Genomic DNA, 20,150 nt, shown 5'->3' with positions numbered 1-20,150 from the left:
GCATGAGGAGACATTAACTAAAGAAGATAGCATCAAGTGAAGAGAGAGGTTTGCTGGAAAGAAACCAGTTACAGGTGTACCCATTGAACAGGGAACTTGGAACAATAAAAATGGGCCACCTTCCATTGATGATTGAGAATCTGTAATGCTGAGAGTAACAAAGTCAAATCTTTATTTCTAACATTTGTAAGAATACCGTTTCAAAGTTGTTATATAATGTAACTTATTTTAAATTCCTTTTCTGTTTAATAAACTTAGATATATTTATATTCAATGTACATTGGCAGTCTTTTTGAAGATGTTCAATGACTGACCACCACAGAAATTAAAATTCAGAAATAAAGCTTAGCTGTCCAGTCAGCCAGGTTTCACTTTGTAATCAAACTTGGCCAGTATTAAGGTCAGTTGGCATTATAACATCAACAGCATGACCCTCAGCTATCTTCTCTGTTACCTCTTTGAAGAACTCCAGTTAAACACGATTTTCCCGAAATGAAACCCATTCTAATTACCCCTCATTAACCCACATTTGTACATGTGACTACTAATTCTATCCTACGTTCTTGTTTCCAGAAGTTTCCCAATACCAAGGATAAACTTACTGGTCTGTAATTGATGGGCTTATCTTTGCATCCGTTTTGAATAAGGACAAAACGCTTGCAATTCTTCAGTCCTTTGGTACCACTTATGTCCAGAAACAATTGAGTGGTTATGGCCAGTACCTCTGTGAGTTTCCAGTTGCAATTCTTTCAGTGTCCTTGATGTATCTCATCTGGTCCTGGGTGCCCCCGTCACAACTCCTTTAAGTCCTTAAAACCTATCCAGTGTTACCTCTTCATTACTTTTGAATTCTTCTAGTGACTGAGATTTCTTCTCTGTCATCATGGCCTGGGTATCATCTGTCTGTAAAATGTTTATGGAATATCTCAGCCATATCCCCCAACCCCTCTTGCCTTCATGTGTAAATCTCAGTTTTGATCCCTAATCAGGCCTACTTGTACTTTAAAAATTCTTTTGAGGAATCCCAATATTCTTTCTTCATCCCTTTTTGCTTCTCTTATTTGCTTTTGCACTTCCCTTCTGAACATTTTGTGTTCAGGTTTGTTCTCAATTTTATTTTTTACTTGACACCTTTCATTAGCACCCTTTTTTCTTTATCTTGATTTCGATCTCACTTTCCACACAGACAACCTCTGAATTTGTTTACCTACATTTGCTTTCGAGGGTAATATACCTTTACTGTTTCTGAACCATCTCTTAGCCTGTTGTTCAGCTACGATTTTGCCCACCAACCTTTGTCCTGGTCTGTCTAGCCCAGCTCTGTTCTTGTTCTATTGAAGTCCGATTTCTCTAGTGAATTATTCTTACTCTGCATTGTCTTTTTCTGCCATCACCTAAACCTTCTGAGAACCATTTTCACTGCTGTACACATTGTTGCACTGACACTTGACTTTCTAGGGCCACCTTATTCCCAAGAACTAGATCTAGAAAGTGCTGTTGTTGTACGGAACACATACTGCCATAGAATATTCTCCTGAATATCATCCTTAACACATGGAGCTGTTCAAAAAAAGAGCAGAGGAGCTCTCCTCAGTTTGTCTCATTCTACTATTCCCTCTAGCTCTCAGTAGTTGCAAGCTATCTGGACGTTATTCCATTGCTGTTTGGATGCTGCTGTCTACAACTGGGTGCTGCTTTTTTGATATTACAAATGTCACTGTAGTTTAGAAGTTCTCATTGGCTGTAAAGTGTAATGGGCTATCCAAAGAGGTACTATATAAAAGCCATATTTTTATTTGTGTTCATAGTTCTTCGTTGCATTGATTATGAATGACTGGGTGTAGCTTATTGCTTGGAATTTGTTGATGTGGTTATATATGCAGCAACGCATTTGTACTGTCAAGAGTGTGTTGCTGGAAAAGCACAGCAGGTCAGGCAGCATCCGAAGAGCAGGAGAATCAACGTTTCTGGCCAGAGCCCTTCCTCAGGATTCTCCTGCTCCTTGGATGCTGCCTGACCTGCTGTGCTTTTCCAGCAACACACTCTTGACTCTGATCTCTAGCATCTGCAGACCTCACTTTCTCCTACCGCAAATATACTGTTTGTTGTGAAAAGTGTATGCTGCACTGTTTGTATATTGGAATAACAGATCTTCAAAACTGCTCATTTTGCTGGAGATAACAAAAAAAAGATCAATTTGTAATAATGAAGTTTTGCATTTTGTTTTTTTATTTTCCAGAGGTTAGCTTGCAAGAAGGGTAGTTTAGGTCCAGAAGAGGTGAGAAGACCTGCTCTAACCCTGGTGATGAATTCCTTGGAAAGTCCAAATCTTCTGTTGAGATGTGCTGCAGCAGAAACTCTGGCCAGACTTGCACAGGTTGTAGCAGATAGTGCCTTCACTGCGAAGCTGGCACAGACTAGCTTTGAAAAGTGAGTAAATCAAATAAAATTGTCTTTTAGATTGTAGTGCAAAATAAGCCCCTGTTTTTAAAAACAAAATAAATATGTTTGGGTGTTGGTGAGATAACTGTACTGGGATGTATGCTAATGAGTCTTACAGATCTTTGTTGATCTGTGCTGAATAATCTAAAACTGATATGTTTTAGGACAGTTGTAAATTTGTTGTATAAGGAGAGAAATTAAAAAGGATTCCTATTTTTGACTTTTGCAGTAAAACGTCACTTTTTAAATCCTGAAATGTATCATTTTTGTTTTTAATTCTTCCGTATGCAATTATTCTATGATTTCCTATCGTTTACTTTCCATAACAGTCAGCTGCTGGGAATATTCTGCGACCCATATGCATTCCTTCCCCATTATCTGCTCATACAATATTCCGAGAGTCAGCGAGATGTACAGCATGGAAATTGACCATTCTGTCCAACTCATACATGCCAACCAGATATCCCAACCTAATCTAGTCCTTTTTGCCAGCAGTTGGCCCATATGCCTCCAAACCCTCCCTATTTATATACCTGCTCAGATGCTTTTTAAATGTTGTAATTGTACCAGCCTTCATCACTTCCTCTGGGAGCTCATTCCATACGCGCCCCTTGGGCCCCTTTTAAATTTTTCCTCTGTCATCCTAAACCTATCCCTCTAGTTCTGGACTCCCTCACCCCAGGGAAAAGACCTTGTCTATTACCCCCTCATGGTTTTATAAATCTCTGTAAGGCCACCTCTTAGCTCCGATGCTCTAGGGAAAACAGCTTGAGCCTATTCAACCTCTCCCTGTAGCTTAAATCCTCCAACCCTGACAACATCCTTAAATCTTTACTGAACCCTTGCAAGCTTTGCAATATCTTTCCATAGGAGGTCGACCAGAGTTGCAAGCAATACTCCAAAAGTGGCTTAACCGATGATCTGTGCAGCTGCAATATGACGTCCTAGCTCCTACACTTAATGCTCTGACTAATAAAGGAAAGCATACCGGACGCCACCTTCCTATCCAACTTTGACTTCACTTTCAAGAAACTATGAACCTGCACTCCAAGGTCTTTTTTTTCCTGCAACACTCCTCAGGACCTTACATTAAGTGTTTAAGTCGTGTCCTGATTTGCTTTTCCAAAATTCAGCACCTCACATTTATCTAAATTAAACTCCATCCTCAGCCCATTGGCCCATCCGATCAAGGTCACGTTTAATCCGAGGTAGCTTTCTTTACTGTCCGTGGCATCTCCAATTTTGGTGTCATCTGCAAACTTACTAACTATGCCTCCAATGTTCATATCCAAATCATTTATATAAATGATAAAAAGCAGTGGATCCAGCACCAATCCTTGTGGCACACCAATGTTCACAGGCCTCCAGTCTGAACGGCTCTTGAAAATTCACTGTGTTTACATTACTTAATAACCATGCACCCTCCCTCACTGTCAAAAATAAACCTTCAGCCTAACAGCCCCTGGCCACCTTTCTTTTTTGTTCCTCTAACTGACTTCTCATGCACTCCATTTCATTTGCATGATATTTGTGTTCATTCCTTTAAATGATTGTGTCAGATATGTTTCAGCATAATCTTTCATGGATGTGGGCAGCTGCACTAGGCCAGCATTTATTGACCATCCCTCACTGTAGTTGAAAAAGTAGTGGTGAGCTGTTGTCTTGATATAACAGTTTATATGCAGTAGTTAAACCACAGTGCTGTTAAGTTCGAAATTCCAGGATTTAGGTCCAGCAATAGTAAGAGAAATGTTATTTATAGTTACAAGTCTGGATGGTGTGTGGCTTTAAAGGGAATTTTCAGACAGTGATTTTCAAATTTATCTGTTTCCTTTCTCCTTCCTGGTTGCAAAGATAATGAGTTTGGAAGGTGCCATCAAAAGAGCCTTCGTGCATTGTTGTGGCACAACTTGTATAGGGTATAAACTGCTGCCACTGCGTTGGTGGTGGAGGCAGTAAATATTTAAGGGGGTGGGATAAGATGTCGGTCAAGTGGCTGCATGGTATTGAAAATCTTGAGTGATGTTGGAATTGCGCTCATCTAGACAAGAAGAGAGTATTTCAGAGCACTTCTGACTTGTACCCTATAGATTTTGGACAGGCTTTGTCGAGTTATTTGGCACAGGATTTCTAGTGCACTGCACTCCCAAAACTTCCACCTCATTGACTAGCTCTCTCTATTTGTACAATAAATTCATACTCAATTAATCCTTAAATAAAATATCCATCACCTATTCCCTCCTTCCATTAGGTTTTTGATATCCCTTTATAATTATATTAGATGATAATAGGTACACATGAGAGCATTCAGTCCCATCAGTCCACTCAAGTGGTACTGAAACTGGGTTTTTAATGCCTGTCCTTGTGTATCCCTGTCGTTAAAATAGACGCATCCAAAAAAGGCTTTTCTCGGAGAGGGTTGAGATAGTCAGCCATTCTTATTACTTTAAGTTTCTTCGTGGGAGAAAGTGAGGACCGAAGATGCTGGAGATCAGAGTCGAATAGTGTGGTGCTGGATAAACACAGCCGGTCAGGCAGTATCCAAGGAGCAGGAGAATTGACATTTCAGGCATAAGCCCTTCATCAGGAATGGTTTCTTCCTGTTTGAAGTTTCCCTGACAATTTACATGTGCGATATATCATGTGCTTCATGCAGAATTTCTAGTCTCTGATGAGCTGTTTTGCCCACAGTATTTACATGGCTGGCTGAGTTAAGCTTTCTCATCGGTAATAACCCCAGAATGTTGGTATAGGAAATAGAGCATAGAATAAAGCCATTGAATGTTTAGGATAGATAATCAGATTTGGGGCAATGAATGCTGGCATAGTTGTACAACAAATAGGAAAAATACAATAGATACTTGCTTGTAATTCTGGAATTTCTATCTAAACATATCTGCCTCTCTTCCAACTCCTTTAAGTCCTTGTTGACCCTCCGAGCTAATATCTATTTTGAACCAGCTTCCCTTTATTTGTGTTATGTAGCTTTTCTCTTTTTACATATACTTTATAATTTGGATGTCTCCTATGAAATTGAATAATCTTTAAGCAGCTAGCTGAATTCTATTGTCATGAACAATATCATTGGTTTCAGCAGAAACCCATTTGTGTAGCTTTCATTGAATTTTTTGGAAGGCTCTTAATTTAATGCCAGATCGGTCCTCATGAAATTGTGGGAATAGATCAGCCAGTGAAGGCTTGGAAGATCACCATTCAGCTTCTAGCTGAAGTCTGACTACATAGGGCTTACTGAATTCAAGAAGTGATAGCCAGCTTACTTAAAAGGATAAGCTACAGGTTTCACCTGGTTGAATACAAGCATGACCCCTCTGTACATTTGGATCTACTTACCGGTTTCGAAGCATAATAATTCCTTTATGAAGAATGACAATAGGGTGCATTTGTGTAACACCTTTCTAGCACAGTAACTTGTTTCATAGTGCTTTATTAAGATGGTCTCAAAATTCTAGACCAACTTAACTCTTTGCGCACAATGCAAACCTTTAGTGTAAAGCAAATGAGAACCAATGTACTTGTTAAGATGTTTTAATTTTGAAAGGGGAGATCTAACAACTTGCACTTAATTTTATTTGTTTTGACCAGAGCCGAGGTGAGCTTTTCCATTTTATTTACGGTTTTGGACAGGACACCCCAAACTCTTGAAGCCTCTAGATGAGAAGGGAATAAACTGTGTTCCCTTCTTTATTCACCCATCTTCTTAGTCAGTTGAAGAAATTGAAAGATATGCTTTCCCTTTCTCACAGTCTATCTTTTTGCTGGAGAAAAATGAACTGGGGCGGCGCAGTGGCTCAGTGGTTAGCACTGCTGCCTCACAGCACCAGGGTCCCAGGTTCAATTCCAGCATTGGCTGACTGTCTGTATGGAGTTTGCACATTCCTCCCATGTCTGCGTGGGTTTCCTCCCATAGTCCAAAGATGTGCAGGTCAGGTGAATTGGCCATCCTAAATTGGATGCATTAGTCAGAGGGAAATGGGTCTGAGTGGGGTTACTCTTCGCAGGTTCTGTGTGGACTTGTTGGGCCAAAGGGCCTGTTTCCTCACTGTAGGTAATCTAATCTAATCTAAACTTTTATCTTAAAAACCAATTTAATCACACTTTCTTGATTCAATACAAGACTTCTTTATTTATTAAGCATGAAAATAATTACCAGTGCAATACACATATGTAGATTAAAAATAAGAGATAAGCCTAAAAATATAAATGTTCTTTTTAAAAGAAAAGGCTTTTCTTGGGTCAGTCTCTGAATTTCTGAAGAACAAATGAAATAACATTGTCATTATTGGATTATACCAACAGCATTGACTGTAGGCTAATGGAAATTCCTTTTTTCTGATTTCCCCTTTTAACTGGTTTGCAACATTTGGAGTGGCTGAGATTCTTTACCTGCAATACTTGGGAAACCAGCTAATGCTCCAATTCAGTCAGGTGTTATATATTTAAATATCAACGTTTGCAACAAAGTCCACCCTTTGTGAAAGCTTTATTTCAGTTAACCGCACTCTCAGAACTGGTCACCTCATCAACTAGTTCTCCATATTTATACAATTATACAAAATCACACCCAATTAACCCTTAATTAAAATATCCATCACCTATTCCCTCCTCCCATTAGGTTTTTGGCACACCATTATAATGTATCAAATGATAACAGGTAAACATTGGAGCATTCCATCTTATTAGTCCACTCCAATAGCATTGAAACTGGCTTTTTAATGCCTGTCCTTGTGTATCACTGTAGGTGAGTACAGATGTGTCCACAAAAGGTGGCTTTCTTCTGAGAGTGCTGAGATAGTCAGCCATTCTTTTACCTTCAGTTTCTTCCAGTATGAAATTTCCCTGACAATTTACATGTGTGACATTCCATAAGCTTCACACAGAACTGTGCCAGACAATCACTGAATTTAAATCCACAGTTTTTTTTTACTTTTTAAAAATAATATATTTTGGAATTAAAAGTAAACTGATGTGTATAAGTATCTTGGGATACAGATCCAGGTCCTAAGGTTGAGCACCAGTGTTTCTGTTTATTTTGATCAAGTGCATATTTAAACTTAATTTACTATCGAAGAAGTCCTGCTGGTGATTCCCCAGAATATGTGTTCATCTGTGGAAATTCTGACGGTTATTCAAATGGAGTGAAAATTGCTTTCTTATAAATAATTTGCAAGTAAAACGAAGTTAGAATAAGAACTTGTTCTGCTTTATCTTTGTTTGCTGTCAGCATTTTTGAGCATAATTTGCTTAAATGTCTGCCACTACTCATCCACTGACTCTCCTTACCGTCTTTTTTTTTTCTCAGCTGTTTAGAAAACCCATTCTTTATGCCATTACGATTGTCCTTATTGAAGTTGAGGACGTTGCTGTCCCTTCAATGATGTGAAATTCTGTGTTGTAATTGCTTTTCCCAAGGTATTTCTTAACTACGTGAACTCTTATTAAGCCTAACTCATTACACATTATTAGATCTAAAATAGCCTGTCGGCTCTGCAACTTATTGCTCTAAAAAGCAATTCCTGCTAAACACCAGAAATTCATCTTCCATGTCATTCTTGCCTCTGATTTGTTTAGTCACTGCAGATTCAAGTCACCTATGACAATTGAAATGCTCTTCTTGTATATCTTCATTATTTCTGAATTTATACTTGAGCCTACAGTGAGGCAACTCATCAGAAGCCCATTGATTATTCTCACTCCTGATTTTTTTCCCCTTGCCATTGCTTATTTTTACCTAAACTGATTCCATATTGCAAGTATATCACTACTAACCATGACAATAATACTATCATTTTTTTGCGGTGCTATCCCACCTCCTTTCTTTTGTTCTATTTTTCTGGAATGTTGAAGACACTTGAATATTAAGTTCCCAGTCTTGCTCACCCTGTAACTACATCTCTGAAATATCTATCAAGTGATATTCAGTTCTTTCTATTTGTGCAGTGACATGGATACAGAACTGGTCAAACGTAAAAGACAGGGGGTGGTGGTGGAGGGTTGTTTTTCAGATTGGAGGCCTGTGACCAGTAGAGTACCACAAGGATCAGTGCTTTGTCCACTACTTTTCGTCGTTTATATAAATGATTTGGATGTGAGCATAAGAGTTATCGTTAGTGAGTTTGCAGATGACACCAAAATTGGAGGTGTCGTGGACAGCGTAGAAGGTTACCTCTGATTACAATGGTCTCTTTTATATCAGATGAGGCAGTAGGCTGAGGAGTGGCAGATAATTTAGATAAATGCGAAGTGCTGCATTTTGGGAAAGCAAATCTTAGCAGGACTTATACACTTAATGGTAAGATCCTGGGGAGTGTTGCTGAACAAAGAGATCTTGGAGTGCAGGTTCATAGCTCCTTGAATGTGGAGCTGCACGTAGATATGTTTGGTGTGCTTTCCTTTATTGATCAGAGTATTGAGCGCAAGAGTTGGGAGGTCATGTTGCGGCTGTACAAGAGATTGGTTAGGCCACTTTTGGAATATTGCTTGCAATTCTGGTCTGTTTCCTATTGGAAGGATGTTGTGAAACTTGAAAGGATTCAGAAAAGATTTACAAGAATGTTGCCAGGATTGGAGGATTTGAGTTATAGGGAGAGGCTGAATAGGCTGAGGCTATTTTCCCTCGAGCTTTGGAGGCTGAGGGGTGACCTTTATAGAGGTTTATAAAATCATGAGGGGCATGGATGGGGTAAATAGACAAGGTCTTTTCTCTGGGGTGGGGGAGTCCAGAGCTGGAGGGCATAGGTTTAGGGTGAGAGGGGAAAGATATAAAAGAGACCTAAAGGGCAACGTTTTCACACAGGGTGGTGTGTGCGTGGAATGAGCTGCCAGAGGAAGTGGTGGAGGCTAATACAATTGTAACATTTAAAAGACACTTGGATGGGTACATGAATAGGCCGGGTTTGGAGGGATACCGGCCGGATGCTGGCAGGTGGGACTAGATTGGGTTGGGATATTTGATGGGCATGTACGAGTTGGACCGAAGGGTCTGTTTCCATGCTGTACGCTGTATGACTTTACCTATCTTGTCACAAATGCTGCTGTATACAGATAAATAATCTTAAGCTTTGACTTTTTACCATTATTCTTCCTCGTTCTAATTTTTTATGTATTCCTCTGTGTATATCTTTTCAAGAGTGAGGGGGCAGAGCTGAGTATGGTGACCATCCCCAAGTAGAAGGTGCTGGAAATACTGAATAGCCTGAAGGTGATCAATCACCTGGACCAGATGGAGTTCTACATCCCAGAGTTCTAAGATAGCTGAAGAGATAGTGGAGGCACTAGTGGTGATCTTTCAGGAATCGCTAGAGTCAGGGAGGGTGCTACAGGACTGGAAAATTTTTAACGTGACTTCCCTCTTTAAAAAGAGAGTAAGGCAAAGACAGAAAATTACAGACCGATTAGCCTAATCTCAGTCGAGGGTAAGATCCTGGAATCCATTGTGAAGCATGAGATTTCTGAATACTTGTAAGTGTATGGTAAACTAGGGCAAAGTCAGCATGGTTTCATCAAGGGGAGGTCATGCCTGACAAATCTGCTAGAACGCTTTGAGAAAGTAACAAGCAGGTTAGACCAAGGAGAGTCAATGGATGTTACCTACCTAGACTTCAAGAAGGCCTCTGATAAGGTGCCGCACAGGAGGCAACTGCGTAAGATAAGGATCCATGGTGTCAGAGGCAAGATGCTTGCATGGCTAGAAGCTGGGCTGTCTGGCAGAAAGCAAAGAGTGGGGATAAAAGGGTCCTTCTCAGGATGGCAACCAGTGACAAGTGATGTTCTGCAAGGTTCCATGTTGGGAACGCAACTTTTCACTTTATACATTAACAATCTAGATGAAGGAACGGAGGGTGTCGCAAACGATGCAAAGGTAGGTCGGGTTGAGGAGGTGGAGAGGCTGCAGAAGGATTTGGACAGGTCAGAAGAGTGAGCAGACAAGTGGTAGATGGAGTCAAACGGGGTAAAGTGTGAGGTCATGCACTTTGCTAAGAAGAATAAAAGCATGGACTATTTTCTAAATGGTGAGAAAATTCAAAAGACTGAAGTGCAAAGAGACTTGAGAGTTCTAGTCCAGGTTTCTCTCAAGGTAAACTTGAAGGTTGAGTCAGTAGTAAGGAACACAAATGCAATGATGGCATTTATTTTAAGAGGAGTTGAATATAAAAGCAGGGATGTACTTGTGAGGCCCTGGTCAGGCCACATTTGGAATATTGTGCGCAGTTTTGGGCCTCGTATCTCAGGAAGGATGTACTGGCCTTGGAGTGTGCAGAGGAGGTTCACAAGAATGGTCCCAGGAGTGTAAAGCTTAACATATGAGGAACGTTTGAGGACTCTGGGTCTATACTCGGAGTTTGGAAGGATGAGGAGGGATCTAACTTAAACTACAGAATACTGAATGGCCTGGACAGAGTGGATGTTGGGAAGATATTTCCATTGGAAGGAGAGATTTAGGACCCTAGGGCACAGCCTTCGAGTAAAGACAAGACCTTTTAGACAGAGATAAGGAGAAACTTCTTCAGCCAGAGATTGTTGAATCTGTGGAGTTCATGCCACAGGAGGCTGTGGAGGCCAGGCCATTGAGTATGTTTACTCATTATGAGTGTTCCTTGAATATCAAGGGGATCAGGGGTTACAGGGAGAAAGGGAAGTCAACCCCAGGGAGAATGGGGTTGAGAAACTTATCAGCCATGACTGAATGGTCACAGCATGATTCAAATGGAACAACTCTCTCTTTCCCCGATATTGATGCCAGTGCCTCATGAATTGGAACACATCCCTCCCACGTCAATCTTTGAATCATGCATTTACTCCTCTAATTTTAGTCAACCTCTGCCAATTTTTAAGTAACTCCAGATAGTAATCCCAAGATTTTTACCTTTGTGGTTCTGCCTTTTAATTTAGCTCTGAGGTATTCCTCAGCAGAACCTCTTACCTAAGCCTGCTGATGTCATTGGTACACACATTGACCACAACTACTGAATTCATCCCCTCCCATTCCAAGTTCTTGTCCATCGTAGAAAATATGTCCCAAACCTTGGCGCTAGGTAAGCAACACAGCCTTTTGGAGACTGCCTTTTTTTTTTTGCGAGGGGTTGGCGGAGGGAGAAGAGGGACAAGAGTGTATAACCCACTAATATTGAACCAGGGAATCAGGGCACTGGCTGAGGTTTCTGCAAAACTATATTCTGGATCCCAATAAATGCTTCACTATCAGCTACACCCAGTGTTCCCTGACTATGAACCAAATTTAATTAATTAATTAATCTGAAGGGAGTGACTGTCTTCTGAAATAGTGTCTGAATACCTTTCCCCTTCCCCAATATGATGTAGTTTCCACAACTCAGACTCCAGTTTGTCATCTCTCAGCAGATGTTCCATGAGCGACCAATACTTACTGCAGATGTCATCACTGTGGATCATACTGGTTTCCACTATCTCTCACATAGTACAATCGCAACACACCGCTAGCATAGCCATTTCTGTTCTGTTCTATTCAATTAATCTATTCAATTTAGATGTAAAGATGAATTTCTTAACCAAATTCTTCAGCTGGGATAATGTCTCCTGATATGAATCATCTGCATAGTTGAAATAATTGGAAGATACACCCACCAATTGCCTACCTTGTTTCCTGTGGTATTGAATTTTGGCTCTTCCAGGGTGAAACAAGTTGAATGGGCTCTCCACAGCCTGTTTTTCTCTCTCTTGTCATTGCTATCCTTCCCTCACAGATCCTTTTTTTCTCTTTATGAAGGTGTGTTGTCTGACTCTGTTCTCTCTTTTACTGTTTATGGATCTGTTATCTCCACACTCTCTCTTGATTAAGCTGCTGTCCCCTCTCCTCCTCTATTTCAGAAGCACAGGGTCCTCCACTCACTCGCTCATTCTGCTCCACGACAAAATGCTGACTTGTTGCACACTCCTCCCAGTCTGCTTCAAAGCAATGCTGAATTCTCTGTATGGGGTGGTCTGATGAAAGTGATTTGAGTTCAGGCAAGTTACCTTTCACAGATGAATAGTTCATTAATATCGTGTCTAGAGTAAAGTATGGTGTATAGACACTTTCCTAATTTTCTGTTGTGTCATGGAGCAACTCTGAAACTGGATTCATTAAGTTTGTAAAAGAACAAGGAGATAATTGACAAATGAAAAGAAAAGGAGGAAGTGAGGACTGCAGATGCTGGAGTTCAAAGTCAAGTGTGGTGCTGAAAAAACACAGGTCAGGCAGTATCCGAGGAGTAGGAGAATCAATGCTTTGGGCATTAGCCTTGATGAAGGGCTTATGCCCGAAACATGGATTATCCTGCTCCTTGGATGTTGCCTGACCTGCTGTGCTTTTCCAGCAACAGTCTTGACAAATGAAAAGAAAACCCACGATGCCAATTGATTTTTCATACTCCTAATAAACACATGAAAATAGAAAAGGTAACACATTTTTATACTTCAATTTCTTTTGATTTTTGCCTTCACTGTAGCACTACATTTCAAGCATTTATAAGATAGCAGCATCCTTTTAATGAAATAACTACATGAGCAGCACGAATGATGATACGATTCTGCCAGTGCAGTTCCAAGCCACATGACCCAACAATTGACTGATAAAAATCAAACAGCATGTTCTTTCACTTAGTAGGAATGGGCAGAGTACACAGCATACTGAACCAGCGACAATGGAAAAAGCACAGCATCTTCTGTTCGATGTCATTTCATTGTTGCTGAATGTACTAAATCTGTACAAAAAAACAACTTAACATATTCAATCAGACACAGATTGTTGCCCAGTTTGTTTGCCAGCAGTAGCAAATGTTCATATGTAGCAATCCACTATCTGCATTTCATAGGATATGTTCATCTTTGCACCCTGTTTTGTATTACTTGTGAGGTGCATGGAAAGCATATGATTCCATTATGCTTTTTTCCACAGCAACATCCTAACCAATCGAGTTGACTTGCCAACTCATTGGCACCTCTTTCTGTTACTTACATGGTTGTGCTTATTTGAAACTTGACATTCTTGCATTTGTCCTGATGAGTGAAAAACAAAATTGCTTTGGGCAACATGTATCCTTTTCAGCAGTATTCAAATTCAGCACGACCAACTGACTGTTTTTGGAAACTTTCTTTTTTCATGACTTCAGGTTAAAGTCTGCCAGAGATGTGATTTCACGAACGGGTCACTCTATGGCCTTAGGCTGCCTTCACAGATATTTGGGTGGAATAGTTTCAAGTCAGCACTTGAATGCCTGTGTCAATATTCTTCATACTTTATCTCAAGACAACACCTCCCCTGAAGTTCAGGTAATATATATCTTTTGAATGTGAGATTAGGAGGAAATGCTTGTAAATGTGAAAGCATGAAAATCCAGTTTTTTGAAAAAAAATCCTTTAGCTTTGTTGCATGAAGAGATTTGTTACCATAATGTATATTAATCTGAGTTTTGTGCAAATATTTCATCTCATTCATTTCAAAGTTGCATGATGTAAGTGCATGGTCATTTCTGAAATGCTGTTGTTGGATTTCAAGGTACTTGCTTGGGTGCCATGATACTAAATAGTGAATTGAATTTTAGTTATGGGTGTTATTGTTAGATAAAAATTGTGCTCCTGAATGATAGTTTATAGCACTATTTCAGTAATCAGCATCATGTATAATCGGTATATTTATTTGCTTTTTGTTTAGAACTGGGTGCAACACTTCTGCTCTGCATGAAAATGCTATGATTATGAAAAAATGCTGGTCAGATTGAGAAAGATCTTTCCATGAATGAGCACCCCCTTTGCCACAGCCCCCTCTTTGCCCCTCTCTCCCTTGCCCGACTGCCCCTCCCCCACTCTCTCGCCTCCACCCTCCCTCCTCTCTCGCCTCCACCCTCCCTCCTCTCTCGCCCGCCTCCAACCTCCTTTGTCTCTCTATATTGCCTCTACCCCACTGCTGTCTCGCATCCACCCTCTCCCCTCTCTTTCTTGCCACCTTGTTCTCCTCTCTCTGCTCCCACTCCCACATCACTCCCCCTCCCACATCACTCCCCCCCCTCTCTCCTTCCACCCCTCCTCACTCCTTCCAGCCTCCTCTCTCCTTCCACCCCTCCTCTCTCCTTCCGCCCCCTCCTCTCTCCTTCCGCCCCCTCCTCTCTCCTTCCGCCCCCTCCTCTCTCCTTCCGCCCCCTCCTCTCTCCTTCCGCCCCCTCCTCTCTCCTTCCGCCCCCTCCTCTCTCCTTCCGCCCCCTCCTCTCTCCTTCCGCCCCCTCCTCTCTCCTTCCGCCCCCTCCTCTCTCCTTCCGCCCCCTCCTCTCTCCTTCCGCCCCCTCCTCCCTCCGTCGCCCCCTCCTCCCTCCGTCGCCCCCTCCTCCCTCCGTCGCCGCCTCCTCCCTCCGTCGCCCCCTCTGTTCTCTCTCGCTCTCGCTCTCGCCCCTCCCCTCCCCCCACTTGTCACTCTCTGCACTGAAGATCTTTTATCTTCTCATTTATCATTTTATAGTTGGTCGTTTTGCTATGGTGACTTAGATGGACTCTTGACTCTTCACTGTATAAAGAACAGTTTAATGTTGAGTTGATTGCCGAAATCCCAAATTTACACCCAGTGTAAATGTCATTCATCTGTCATTAGTTTCCTGAGCCTTCACACTACTTGTTCTACATCAATGACTGCTATCTCATCCTTTCCTTACCTCTCCCTAAGTTGCTCTCATGGCCAGTTTGTCCTCTCACAAATAATTCCATCCCTGACCTTCACAGCTAACTGTTCATGGACCACTTTCGGGCTAGCTACAGCTGTCATCAGCTAAGACCAGTCATTTCACTTTGGATTTATCTCGAAGGAAATGAAACCCCTCTCAGTTTTCAGGCAAAGAAAATCTGCAGCACTAACATATTCTTATAATTAGTCATCAGCCTAGACTAAGTAAATGTTTACTCTGTGCATGTTTCTAGTTTGTGACACATTTGATGTAACTATTCCATTTTAGAAGATGATTTAAGTCTTTCATTTAGCCACATTGCTTTGCATTTGATTAATTCCAAACCATGAAAAGCATTTCTGCTTCTAAAGTATGCTTGCTTTCAAATTGTAACAGCAGAATGATATAAAATTAACTTACATACATAAGAATGTTTAATATTGAGTCAAATGTATTTGTCTGATTTGAAATAAACTAAGATCCTCAATTCTTAGTGGTGCAATACTGAATTGTTGTACAATTGGATGTTCCCTGTTTGATGGTGTCAAAATGATTACTAATGTCCATTTATTTTCAAGGCTAACCGACGAAGTATAATCCATTACCTTTGGTGTAAGTGTGTTTTGTTTGTAATGCACAGTTGTGATCAATATTTTTTTGACCAAGGTTGCTAAATTTATCATTAATGAATGCAAGTAATCCATCAAAAGAAGGAACTTTAGAATGTGGAGTGTAGTTCTAAATACCCTTCTTCACTTCATTTGTAGACCTGGGCACTGCACTCCTTGTCATTGTTAATAGATTCAAGTGGTCCAATGTATAATGCTCATGTGGAATCAAGTCTGTCTCTTGTCTTGCTGCTGTTGTTGACTGTACCTCCTGCTCATACTGAAGTCCATCAAAGTTTGGGTCGTTGTTTGAATGTGCTTATTATCACTTTGGGACCAGAACTGCAAGGTAAAATATTTGAATTAGTTTTTGTAAAAAAAAACTTGTGTTCAATCATTATAATGAGAATGTTTACCAATAGTAGAAATTTATTATCCATTCTGTGATAAAACCCTAAAATTTACTTTCTAATTATTACAGGTACTTATTTGACTGGTTTTATTTAATATATAATCTCCAATAAAGGAGTGTTTTCAATGGTATTCATAAATATCCCATCACCAGCTCTTTTTGCATTTCTAAAGTAGCTAAATTGTCAAAGTGCCTGTTGACACCCAATTTTGGATGTGAAGGAATTCCTTACCATTTAATTTTTGGTCTAAACCATTATTCAATTTCTAGTTACCCATTTCATTGAAACTTTCAGAAATCTGAGAGGCCTGAATAAATTGGACAGGAAGAAAATGTTATATTATTAGGTGAGACTAGTACCCGAAGGCACAGCCTCAGAATGAAGGGATGACTCTTCAGCCAAATGGTGGTGAATCTGTGGAGCTCATTGCCACAGAAGGCTGTGGAGGTCAAGACAAAGATAGCTAGGTTCTTGATTAGTAAGGGGAGCAAGGGCTATGGGTACAAGGGAAGAGAATTAAAGTTAGGTTCTCTTGTCACAAGTACTCAAGTACAGGCATACAGGAGTACAGTGAAATGTTTACAATATTTCACAGCACCATCTTTGAACTCTGTGCTCTTGGCCCCAATCTGATGCACACCAGCTGTCCAACTGACTGAAGTCACAAAGCCTGACAGCTCACCACGCACACGCACGCACACGCGCACAGCCTTCCACACACGCACACAGCCTTCCACACACGCACACAGCCTTCCACACACGCACACAGCCTACCCACACACGCACACACAGCCTACCCACACACGCACACACAGCCTACCCACACACGCACACACAGCCTACCCACACACGCACACACAGCCTTCCACACACGCGCACACAGCCTTCCACACACGCGCACACAGCCTTCCACACACGCGCACACAGCCTTACCCCCCCCACACACAGCCTTACCCCCCCCCCACACACACACACACAGCCTTCCACACACACACACAGCCTTCCACACACACACACAGCCTTCCACACACACACACACAGCCTTCCACACACACACACACACACACACACACAGCCTTCCCCACACACACAGCCTTCCCCACACACACACAGCCTTCCCCACACACACACAGCCTTCCCCACACACACACACACGCAGCCGTCCACACACACACACACAGCCGTCCACACACACACACACAGCCGTCCACACACACACACACAGCCGTCCACACACACACACACACTGCCTTCCCCACACACACACACTGCCTTCCCCACACACACACACTGCCTTCCCCACACACACACACAGCCTTCCACACACACACACACACACACAGTCTTCCGCGCACACACACACAGCCTTCCGCGCGCGCGCACACACACTGCCTTCCCCACACACACACAGCCTTCCACACACACACCCACACACACACACACACACACAGCCTTCCCCACACACACACACACTGCCTTCCCCCCCACCCACACACACACACAGCCTCACGCACACACACAGCCTCACGCACACACACACAGCCTCACACACACACACACAGCCTTCCCCACACACACACAAAGCCTTCCACACACACACACACACAGCCTTCCACACACACACACACACACACACACACAGCCTTCCACACACACACACACTGCCTCCCCCCCACACACACACACACAGCCTCACACACACACACAGCCTCACACACACACACAGCCTCACACACACGCGCACACACACAGCCTCACGCACACACACTCACACAGCCTCACACACACACACAGCCTTCCCCACACACACAAATCCTTCCACACACACACAGCCTTCCGCGCACGCACGCGCGCGCACACGCGCACACACACACACACACACGCACACACACACACACAGCCTTCCACACACCCACACACACAGCCTTCCACACACACACACACACACACACACACACACACACACACAGCCTTCCACACACACACACAGCCTTCCACACACACACAGCCTTCCATACACACACACACACGCAGCCTTCCACACACACACACACACACACACACAGCCTTCCACACACACACACACACACACACACAGCCTTCCACACACACACACACACACACACACACACAGCCTTCCACATACACCCACACACACACACACACACAGCCTCACGCACACACACACAGCCTCACACACACACACACAGCCTTCCCCACACACACACAAAGCCTTCCACACACCCACACACACAGCCTTCCACACACACACACACACACACACACACACACACACAGCCTTCCACACACACACACAGCCTTCCACACACACACAGCCTTCCATACACACACACACACGCAGCCTTCCACACACACACACACACACACACACACACACACACACACACACACACACAGCCTTCCACACACACACACACACACACACACAGCCTTCCACACACACACACACACACACACACACACAGCCTTCCACATACACCCACACACACACACACACACAGCCTTCCACATACACACACACACACACACACACACACACACACACACACACACAGCCTTCCACATACACACACACACACACAGCCTTCCACATACACACACACACTCACACACACTCACACACACACACACACACACACACACAGCCTTACACATACACACACACACACACACACACAGCCTTCTACACACACACACACACACACACACACACACAGCCTTACACACACACACACACACACACACACACACAGCCTTACACACACACACACACACACACACACAGCCTTCCACACACACACACACACACACACACACACACACACACACACACACACAGCCTTCCACATACACACACACACACACACACACAGCCTTCCACATACACACACACACACACACACACACACACACACACACACATAGCCTTCCACATACACACACACACACACACACAGCCTTCCACATACACACACACACACACACACACACACAGCCTTCCACACACACACACACACACACACACACACAGCCTTACACACACACACACACACACACACACACACACACACACACAGCCTTACACACACACACACACACACACACACACAGCCTTACACACACACACACACACACACACACACAGCCTTACACACACACACACACACACACACACACAGCCTTACACACACACACACACACACACACACACACAGCCTTACACACACACACACACACACACACACAGCCTTACACACACACACACACACACACAGCCTTACACACACACACACACACACAGCCTTCCACATACAAACACACACACACACACACACACACACACACACACACACACCCTTCCACACACACACACACACACAGCCCCACACACACACACACAGCCACACACACACACACACACACACAGCCTTACACATACAAACACACACACACACACACACAGCCTTCCACCTACAAACACACACACACACACACACACACACAGCCTCACACACACACACACACACACACACACACACACACAGCCTCACACACACACACACACACACACAGCCACACACACAGCCTCACACACACACACACACACACACACACACACACACAGCCTCACACACACACACACACACACACACACACACACACAGCCTCACACACACACACACACACACACACAGCCTCACACACACACAGCCTCACACACACACACACACACACACAGCCTCACACACACACAGCCTCACACACACACACACACACACACAGCCTCACACACACACACACACACACACAGCCTCACACACGCACACACACACACACAGCCTCACACACGCACACACACACACACAGCCTCACACACACACACACACACACACACACACACACAGCCTCACACACACACCCACACACACACACACACACACAGCCTCACACACACACCCACACACACACACACACAGCCT

At 43.0% G+C, this 20,150-nt stretch overlaps 1 protein-coding gene across 7 annotated transcripts in view; it reads left to right on the top strand.

The window, feature by feature from the left end:
- The window catches only part of heatr5a (HEAT repeat containing 5a), a 186,940-nt gene that overhangs the window by 74,308 nt on the left and 92,482 nt on the right, over positions 1 to 20,150 (top strand). For 6 of the 7 annotated variants that reach the window (XM_087990048.1, XM_043698067.2, XM_087990050.1 and 3 more), the window contains 3 exons: positions 2,240 to 2,430; positions 13,590 to 13,749; positions 15,896 to 16,085. In XM_087990048.1, the coding sequence (XP_087846174.1) occupies positions 2,240 to 2,430; positions 13,590 to 13,749; positions 15,896 to 16,085 (541 nt within the window). The remainder of the gene's footprint in view (positions 1 to 2,239; positions 2,431 to 13,589; positions 13,750 to 15,895; positions 16,086 to 20,150) is intronic. The other variant, XM_087990052.1, reaches the window with a different exon arrangement.

This window comes from Chiloscyllium plagiosum, unplaced genomic scaffold (assembly GCF_037043375.1).
Source record: "Chiloscyllium plagiosum isolate Xiang-an unplaced genomic scaffold, Cpla_swu_hap1 HiC_scaffold_8, whole genome shotgun sequence".
Lineage (NCBI taxonomy): Eukaryota > Metazoa > Chordata > Chondrichthyes > Orectolobiformes > Hemiscylliidae > Chiloscyllium > Chiloscyllium plagiosum.
Note: the sequence above shows the minus strand (reverse complement) of the source record. Positions and strands in the feature narration are given on the sequence as shown.